The following is a 10,417-nucleotide window of genomic DNA, read 5'->3' as shown; positions in this document are numbered from 1 at the left end:
GTCACCCTATAGCGCCATTTTGGAGAGTATCACATACGTAAACAACGTATGTATGTGGATACGTTGTTTACGTTCAGATCAAAGTGTAAACAACGTATCCGCGTACGGTGCTGCTGACACAGAACAGCATACGTAGGAGACGAATTGTTGAATAAAGTCGTTATTTTTGTTTTCTTTGTGCACAAAAAGTATTCTTGTAGCTTCGTAAAGTTACGGTTGAACCACTGATGTCACATGGATTATTTTAACGATGTCCTTGCTACATTTCTTAGCCTTGATCATGTAAGGATCCTTGCTATCTATGGGAGGGTCAGAGAGCTCTCGGAATTCATCAAAAATATCTTAATTTGTGTTCCGAAGATGAACGAAAGTATTACGAGTTTGGAACGACATGAGGGTGAGTAATTAATGACAGAATTTTCATTTTTGGGTGAACTATCCCTTTAATAGCAAGAATCCAACTCACATCTCCATCTTTGGTCAGTTTTCGGCCACAGCGCATGCTGTTCAGCTCAAACTCATCTTTATTGGCCTCTTGTGGTCTGTAACAATCATATTCACTTATTTGCAATTCACACCACATGTTTAATGTTTAGCAGTGACGATGTTTGGGCCGTTCTCTCACCCGTTATCGTTATCGTGTTCTGTCCTCAGCATAGCAAACCACTGCTGTTTGTACACGGTGCTCAGCCACTCTGATAACGACACAAGAGGAAGTTGAGTTCATATCCGCCCCACTAATCTCAGCCTCAGACAACAATGGACCATCTGAGGACTATCTGATGCATACTGCACACAAAACCAGCTAAATCATTCTCAGAAATCTTTAATCTGACTGGAGTCCGAGTGCACCAGGAAAGTCTCACCTGGGGGTAGGATGTTGTCCCGTTCCAGCATGCGGGCCGAGGCCAGGTCATTGATGATGTACTGCAGGCGGATGTGTCTGAAAACAGGGACGAATGGCATCCCGTCATCTGTGTTCAGAAACGGCTCCTCTTCTCCAGCCTCTGTGTGTGAGTGTGGCAGTTAGAGGAAGGTTATATAAATGCACTTATGTATTTCTATGAGTGCAATGTACCTATACACAGTACACACATGTAAACAAAAACGTTTATTTTGGATGCGATTAATCGTTTGACAGCACTATTTGCATAATATGTTATATTTGGCCAATTATAGTAATTGACAGAGCACAAAAAAGTGTATTTATCATTGTATTTACAATCTTTGAAACACTGTTCATTTTGTTGTTCATAAAGGAACCTTTACATTTTGCTCTGTGGTATTTAAAAATGCCAATAAATGAGGTTATAAAACAAAATAAAAATATTATTACAATTTTGAAATATAAATGTATAATATATATACTAATATATAAATAATATTATTATGGAAAATACATAAATAAATAGCAAAAACACTGTTACAGTCAAAACCAATACAATTTTAATACTCAGAGCAGGTTGCACATATATAAAAATATCGGTTTGTATTGTAAAAATATATACATTAAATTAAACATTTCATTTAAAGATAGCATTTACATTTTAAGATATATATTTAGAATATGAACCATACCCTTTAATCAATTAAATGAAATTAATTTAAATTTTTCATTTTAAAATATGTACACGGTGCTCAGCCACTCTGATAACGACACAAGAGGAAGTTGAGTTCATATCCGCCCCACTAATCTCAGCCTCAGACAACAATGGACCATCTGAGGACTATCTGATGCATACTGCACACAAAACCAGCTAAATCATTCTCAGAAATCTTTAATCTGACTGGAGTCCGAGTGCACCAGGAAAGTCTCACCTGGGGGTAGGATGTTGTCCCGTTCCAGCATGCGGGCCGAGGCCAGGTCATTGATGATGTACTGCAGGCGGATGTGTCTGAAAACAGGGACGAATGGCATCCCGTCATCTGTGTTCAGAAACGGCTCCTCTTCTCCAGCCTCTGTGTGTGAGTGTGGCAGTTAGAGGAAGGTTATATAAATGCACTTATGTATTTCTATGAGTGCAATGTACCACTTCTTCTTTCACACAGCCAGGCGTCTGCATCGAGCAGAAGTTGTTTGATAGGCCCATCCCAGGATGGATTAAGCTGTAAGAACATCCACTGAAAAAAAAAAGTCAAAAGAGAGAGCAGAGATGTAGTTTCAGCGCACCACTAAAAACACCAAATTTAACCCTGTAAAACCAGGACATACTAAATAATAGAACATTGAACTATAAATACATAAAAAATATGTTTTGCATATAGTGCTGTCAAACGATGAATCACATCCAAAATAAAAGATTTTGTTTACATAATATATGTATGTGTAATGTGCATATTTATTATGTATATAAATACGCACACATACAGTATATATTTTGGAAATATTTACATGCATATACATTTATATATTTATATTCTTATATTATATATAAATATATTTAATATATAAAAATAAAATTTTTCTTAAATATATACATGCATGTGTTTGTATTTATAGATACATAATAAATATACACAGCACATACACATATATGTATACTGTATGTGTGTATTTATATATACATAATAAATATACACAGTACACACATGTAAACAAAAACGTTTATTTTGGATGCGATTAATCGTTTGACAGCACTATTTGCATAATATGTTATATTTGGCCAATTATAGTAATTGACAGAGCACAAAAAAGTGTATTTATCATTGTATTTACAATCTTTGAAACACTGTTCATTTTGTTGTTCATAAAGGAACCTTTACATTTTGCTCTGTGGTATTTAAAAATGCCAATAAATGAGGTTATAAAACAAAATAAAAATATTATTACAATTTTGAAATATAAATGTATAATATATATACTAATATATAAATAATATTATTATGGAAAATACATAAATAAATAGCAAAAACACTGTTACAGTCAAAACCAATACAATTTTAATACTCAGAGCAGGTTGCACATATATAAAAATATCGGTTTGTATTGTAAAAATATACATTAAATTAAACATTTCATTTAAAGATAGCATTTACATTTTAAGATATATATTTAGAATAGGAACCATACCCTTTAATCAATTAAATGAAATTAATTAAAATTTTTCATTTTAAAATATGTTTTAAAAAAATCCTTTTAATTTAATTAAAATGATTAAATGATTTGATAATCATTTTTATTGAGGTGGGCGCAATGCATCATAAAATCCATTACAAAGAAATAAATATACCTGAAATGTCGGTTATATAGTATTAATTACATTTTTTTATATTATTTTTCTAAAATGTATGAAATATTAAGTAAGTGTGAGTTGCTTGAATCCACTAAATATAAACTTTAAAATATAACTATATAAAAGTAATTCCTTTATCAAAATAATTAAGAAAAACATAAATGGACTTTTTTAATTTATTAAATAAATGTATTGCATTTTACAATTTTTCTTAATATTATTTGATTAAATAAATGTAATATATTAAATGCATTAATTTAAATTCTTAAAATGCTTCCAAAAGATCACAGATTATCCATTAAGTGGCAATAAACATGAAGCAGATCATATACAAAATCTTTTAGATTGTGCCTGTAATATAAAATGCTATGATGATATATGATCAAGGTCACCTACCTTTTTCATTGCCGTGTAGACGTCCATTTCCACTTGCATTACGAACAGATCAGAAGACTGAATGAGCTGTTCCATCATTTCCGCCCTACACACATAGTAAAACAGACCAAACATAAGCACTAAAACCTTCAGATGAGGTCAGACACAGACTCATAGAGTAAGACTGTACCCGAGCTCCTTCATTAGGTCCACATTCTGATGCGTCATCAGGTTATTGAGGAGCCACTCTAAACACCTGCAATGCACAGAGAGCATGCAACATGTTTATTAAGCTGCAGATGTGTCAGAGAATAACCAGACAGGAAATCAGACAAGACTACTGACTTCTTCATGACGGAGTCCAAGCCGTACATGGTGGCTGAGTTATAATAGCTGCACACGGTCTTCACATTCACATTCTCCTTCATGGTCTCTCCACACTGCTGGATCAGTCCATCCTGGGAAAGACAGAGAGCAGGTTATTAAAGGATGATGCTAGAAAGGTGATTACAGAGGTAATATCATTCATTAAAAAACAACTAGATTTTTATATTTTCAACACAAAAACGCGAGTGTAGCGGGTAAAAATGTAGTGGGTAGCTATCAGGGTGTTGCTATATGGTTGCTAAGGTGTTGCTAGATGATTTGATTGGCTGTGTATTTGTTGTTTTTCATTCCAGAAGTTCAGATTTCTATTTGCCCTTGCATTTGAACTGATCAAAACACAAAAACTTTTCATTTAAAATGTATAAAATGTTTAAATATTTAAATCTGTCATTTCACCTTTCTAAAGTTAATTTAAAAATGTATTATTTAACATTTACAATTATTTACAGCTACAAATTTAACTTTACTATAAGTTATTATTACTATATATTAATTATACACTATTTCACACAAGTTTTTTTTATTATTAAAAAGCTCTCTTTAAAAAAAACGATCACATACAGCGAAAAAAAAAGTAATTTAAAGCAGTTTAACATAAGGCAGCAACATAACAAAACATGGGGTATGAATACTTTCGTAAGGCACTGTACATACACTACTGTTCAAACATTTGGGAACGCTAAGTTATTTTTTGCTCGCCAAGGCTGCATTTATTTGCATGAAAAATACAGAAAAACAGTAATATTGTGAAATATTATTACAATTTAAAATAACTATTTTATATTTGAATAGATTTTAAAATGCTATTTATTTCTGTGATGCAAAGCTGAACTTTTAACTACTCCAGTCTTCAGTGTCACATGATCCTTCAGAAATCATTCTGATAGGATTTGCTGCTTATAAAACATTTATTATTATCAATGTTGAAAACGTCATATCTTGTGGAAACAGTGATTTTGCTTCAGTTCAAGTTCAAAAACAAAACCAGTATTTATTTGTAGCATTATAAATGCCTTTACTGCCACTTTTGTTGAAATAAAAAAAAAAACAATCTCCTGACCCAACTCTTTTGAATAGTTGTACTTTAACTGAAATTAAACAGTTATCATAATCAACAGGTAATAAAGGCAAAATATACAGATTTGTAATGTTTAACCCAACCATACTGATACGACTACGACTATCAAAAGTAATTCTTGAAATTTCTAGCCAGTTTGATCATTTTATGTAGCTAACAAGTTGACAAGAAGAATTCACAAACATTTTCTGGTTTGCAATCCATAAAAATCCATGCACATGATCATAAAAAGGTAAGACATATTGTTGGCTCAAAAGGGGAAAGGAAAAAGGCTATAGTTGCATTACAGAGTAATTGTATGTCTTTAAGGAATCAGATGGTAATGATGTTGTTTTTAACACTGGACATACTCACCAACTGAAGCATACAAGCAGCAGCGAGAATATTAACAACTCGACTTGGTTTGATCAACACGTCATCCCTGTAGAGTGACCCAAAAACCACTTGCAGGGCTGCAGATGGAGAAGAAAACATGGTCAAGATATGAACAGGGTTTCTACAGACATGAACAAGTTAAATTTAAGACTTTTTAAGACCTTTTTAATACCACCTTATATGAAACTTAAGACCTAAACCTGTAATGGAAATACACATTTTATTGCATACATATATGTAATATTTAATGTGTTTAAATTAAAAAGAAAACAAAATATCATTGCTGTAATAAATGATATTTACTACTACGATATACAGTGAACTTTTCACATCAGCAGACAATATTCCATACAAAATATCCCTGCAAAATAACTACATGAGATTTTGGTGGAGTAAACAATTTATTCTGAAGCAATATTTTCATCCGTGTTCTACCAGCTTTTACATACTTAAATCTGCATATTTTTATTTACAAAGGCCTATTTTTAACCTTTTTAGATGTATGCATCATCTTACATGTCAAATTATTACAATTTATCAATAAATTCAATATACACTATAGGGCTGCTACCAGTCAGATTAAATAATTTACACTGCAAATAACAATAATTACAACTGCAATAAATAATGTTATGAAATTAATGTTTAAAATGCATTTATGAGTATACAAATAAGAAATGTTGAGGGGAAAAATGCATACTTTTCAACATACTTCTCAACTAAACTACCAGTAAGTGGCGGTAAGTCACTTAATGAGTGAGTATTGAGGCATTCATTCAACTGATTGAGTGTGTTATCATGCTGGTATCTTAAGGACTTTCGTGGACAGCTGACTCCTAAAGTTTTTCATATTCTTCATATTCTGTGTGATGGTCAGATAGAAATTAATCATTTCCAATAAGTTTAAATTGATTTTTACCTTTTATGGGCATTTTACCTTTATAAAGCCATTTTTCTATAAGTGTGCATTATCTTTTGAGTCAAATTCTTACATTTAATCAGTGAATAAGAATAAGACATTTGGGCTGTTACCAAGCAAATGAAATCAGTATCAACAAAATTCATCTTTGCAATCCAGATATAAGCTGCACCTGAATTTGCATTTAGAAGTATTTACACAGTTTAATGCAGAACATTAATGCATTTAACCTGCAGTTACAAATGCATAAATCATTTGATATATTAAACATAAAAAATTGAATACTGACATTTGAAAGGGGTAATTTTTGAAGAAAAAGGGCACTCTTCCATGTGAAATTGATTAACTATAAGAAGTGGTATAAATATACACATTTTCTGCCCCCATGTCTTGAATTTGTGATCATTCTGAATGTATTTTAATAGACTGAATCATGCAGTGAAAGAGCGCATTGTAAATGCGCACGCGTACTAGACTTCACATAATGCATGCGTGCAGTCTGTCAGTGTTTTGAATGTTTTTTTGCGTCGTGAGAATATTGAGCAAAATAGCTCACTTGTCATGATGTTACTTAAGTATATCATGTTATGAATAAACTAAACATTCAGAATTTTTACCTCAGTGTGTTTCTTCTTTATGTGTGCTGTTACGCTAATTTGTTCTGAAGACTCTCACAAAGAGACAAACAGAATGAGCCTCAGTGAGACCTTGTATTCAGTATTCTGCTAACTTACTGCAATTCTCTCTGATGACGCAGTAACTTCAGACTGAAGATATTTTAGCGGTAATGTGACCAAAAATATTTAAGACCCATCGAATCCGAATTTAAGACATTTTAAAACTTTTTAAGGCCTTATATTATGAAAACGTTATTTAAGACATTTTAAGACTTTTTAAGGACCCGCGGACACCCTGTATGAATGTTTGGTGTCAACAAAACACTTTTAACTTGTTTATTGCATCAAGGAGATGTTAGAAACATATTCTTAGAATTCTCACCCTCTGTGTCAATATTCTGGTCTGGGATCTCAAGCTCAATAACCATCATGTTAGACTCCTTCCAGGATCCACTGAACATGCTGGAGAAATAGCCAGACTGCAAAAGGGGAGGAAAAAAACATTTAAATCAAAGCAAAATGAACGTCTTCAGTACTCTGTTATTAGGAGAACTGAACAGCTGGACCAACCTGACACAGGTAAATTTTATGCAGGTTCCACTCCTGCCCAAGGGCGCGGATCTGGATGTCACTGTTCTCCCCATTCAAAAATAGTGTCTGGTAGATGTACTTAGAGGTGCTTTTCAACTTTTTCCTGTCCACAGATATATGAAAAAAAAAAAAACATTAGACACATTTAATAAATACAACGCTATTAATGTGACAATGCAGGTGTCACCCCTGTCACAATTTAAGGATCATGTGACACTGAAGACTGGAGTAATGATGCTAAAAATTCAGCTTTACCATCACAGGAGTAAATTACATTTGAAAATATATTCCAATTTGAATAATATTTTACAATATTACTGTTTTTACTAGGGGTGCAACAATATATATTGCATCACAATAATTCACCATACTAAAATGCAATAGCATGCATTGCAGATATTGGCAATATCATCAAATATGGTAAACCCAGAAAGTCACATATTTGATCTTCTGTTTATTAATTATTCTTAATGAATTAAAAAATAAAATATATAATTTAATAAAATACAATATTGAACTGAAATGTATATAATCAGAGACAGAGTGCAAGCATATGTCTCTAACATAATTCTGTATTTTTCGCAAAACAAAAACATGAATGTTTCTATTCTGTCACCATTGTCCTCTGGAGAAAAGAGTCCAAACCTATTCAAGCCAATTACTGATGCCAAATTTAACATTTTAAAAGAACAGTACTTTGTGTTAACTGTTTATCATATGTCTAATAAGTAATAATATTTTTTAAAAAATCAATTTTGGTTGAAGTATTGCGAGAGCATTGTATTGTGAAATCAGTGTTGCGTATCATTGGCTGAATTGTGACATGAGTATTGTGAGACATGTATTGTTTTACTGTATTTTTGATCAATTATATGCAGCATTGGTGAGCAAAAGAGTCTTCTTTCAAAAATATTTAGAAAATCTGACCAACCCCAAACTTTTGAATGGTAAGGAAAGGAAAGGACGTGACGCGTGGCCAAGTATGGTGTCCCATACTCGGAATTTGTGCTCTGCATTTAACCCATCCAAGTGCACACACACAGCAGTGAGTAGTGAACACACACACACACACACACACACCAGGAGCAGTTGGCAGCCAGAACAGAGTCTCAAACCCGCGACCTTCGGGTTACAAGTCCGACTCTTTAACCATTAGGCCACTGACTGCCCACATGTGATGCATGTGTTCTCACCTGCGTGGTGTGTCCAGCTGACTGTCCTCGTCCTCGGGCTCGCTGTCGCACTCACAGTGTGAGCTGCGTTTTCTCTTCCTGCACTCACAGCTGTGTCTGTTCCCAGCGCACTGCCTCTCCACAGCCTCCTCTGGGCCCCGGGGTGACGACTGGAAGTGGCTCCCGAGAGAACCCATAATTATTCAGCCTACAAAAACAGACACTACCCATTTAGTCATGTTACAAAAACACTGACGTGGCATGACAACTGTACAACCAGTGCATCTGTACGGGTGCCACCTGCAGAAAGTCTAAAAATAGTACAACTTAAACACTGTAAGGAGTGAAGTCAGGTGACAGGTGGTGACAGCGATCAATTTCCAGTGCTTACTGTGCATTATCTAAAGTGAATTTGGCTAAATTAGTGTTACTGCACATTCCAATGGTTCCAATTAAGAAGCTTCAGGCTGATGGTTCAGTACAGAAACAGTGATGTTATGTTGTGAAGTGACTGTGGCTTGATGTCGATTTGTCTGTATCACCGTTATATTATCTTAACATTATGAACTTATTATTTTTGCATACGCTGTCGTTTGTTTGTTACAAAACACTAGCAAACATTCTCGCCTCTTGTAAACACTCACCACACGCTTCTGCCTTTCAAAATACTGGACGCACCCTGGAATCTGTTCATCAACCGCTGTGCAAATGCATCATTAGGCGTATAATGAACGCATGTATTAGCTGTTAATAGCAGTACATCGAAATCGGCTGTAAAATGTGTAATAAATGAATCCGCAGTTTGAAACAAAAGCAGACTGGTAAATAACAAACAGAAGGGATGTGTCTCTCCTCACGGCTGTCTGTGATGTTCGCCGGGTGCTGCTGCCACCTAGAGTCGCGGAGGTGCAACAAGCCTTCGGTTTTACTTAAAGCTGCAGTCCGTAACTTTTTTTTGGTTAAAAATGATCCGAAATAAATATTTGAGCAAGTACATAACCAGCCAGTGTTCAAAACTATTGCCTTACTTTAGCCCGATTCACGGCGGTTAGTTTATAATAATGTTTTCTAATTTGAGTGGTACGGGTCGGTTTTCGCGGGAAATTCGAGCATGCTGCCGCGACATTACATCACGTCTGTAAACATAAAGAAGCTGTCCCGGCTACTAGGCTAGCGCATGTGAGGATCCTGCATGTGGCGGATCGTTTATAGCCTTTTCTCACAGCAGCTACAATAATTAAATGTATAATTTCGATGGCGGATTGTGATCCAGAAAGGATTATGTGTTTATGTGAATGAAATTAAATTATATTCCAGTTTTAAATGTGTTTCTGATTACAGATAGCCTGGGATTACACAAGATTTGTATTTTAAAGACAACCAGTTCGAAGGGAGCATAATTTGCTTTTTGGGTTAAAAGAATTTCTTAATATGAAATTCGAATGGTATGACAATTAGAGGTTAGACTGTCCAGAAATTAAAATCTACACGCTAATACACACTATAGGCAATGCTGATGTTGTTAACATTAATAATTTGAGAATAAAGTATAACAATAATAATTTGCATGGTTTGATCTGATATGAGCTAACCGATCTTTAGATTAAATAACCATTGGTATCGCGATTTATTGTAATGCTTTTTTCCTCAGTTGGTCAGAACAAATGTGG

General features: G+C 34.1%; 1 protein-coding gene across 1 annotated transcript in view; it reads right to left on the bottom strand.

Annotated features, from left to right (window-relative positions):
• LOC107744155 (germ cell-less protein-like 1) overlaps window positions 1-9,644 on the bottom strand; it is a 12,071-nt gene extending 2,427 nt beyond the window's left edge. Inside the window, exons 1-12 of the mRNA XM_016557662.1 lie at window positions 9,392-9,644; window positions 8,769-8,955; window positions 7,555-7,678; window positions 7,367-7,463; window positions 5,428-5,525; window positions 3,954-4,066; window positions 3,799-3,864; window positions 3,630-3,714; window positions 2,031-2,121; window positions 1,819-1,959; window positions 626-695; window positions 467-542 (exon numbers count right to left, since the gene is read on the bottom strand). Of these exons, the coding sequence (XP_016413148.1) occupies window positions 467-542; window positions 626-695; window positions 1,819-1,959; window positions 2,031-2,121; window positions 3,630-3,714; window positions 3,799-3,864; window positions 3,954-4,066; window positions 5,428-5,525; window positions 7,367-7,463; window positions 7,555-7,678; window positions 8,769-8,944 (1,137 nt within the window). The 5' untranslated portion in view covers window positions 8,945-8,955; window positions 9,392-9,644. The remainder of the gene's footprint in view (window positions 1-466; window positions 543-625; window positions 696-1,818; window positions 1,960-2,030; window positions 2,122-3,629; window positions 3,715-3,798; window positions 3,865-3,953; window positions 4,067-5,427; window positions 5,526-7,366; window positions 7,464-7,554; window positions 7,679-8,768; window positions 8,956-9,391) is intronic.
• Window positions 9,645-10,417: the final 773 nt, after the last annotated feature.

This window comes from Sinocyclocheilus rhinocerous, unplaced genomic scaffold (assembly GCF_001515625.1).
Source record: "Sinocyclocheilus rhinocerous isolate Xijiao unplaced genomic scaffold, SAMN03320098_v1.1 scaffold287, whole genome shotgun sequence".
NCBI classification, from domain to species: domain Eukaryota; kingdom Metazoa; phylum Chordata; class Actinopteri; order Cypriniformes; family Cyprinidae; genus Sinocyclocheilus; species Sinocyclocheilus rhinocerous.
This window is presented reverse-complemented; position numbering and strand designations above follow the sequence as displayed.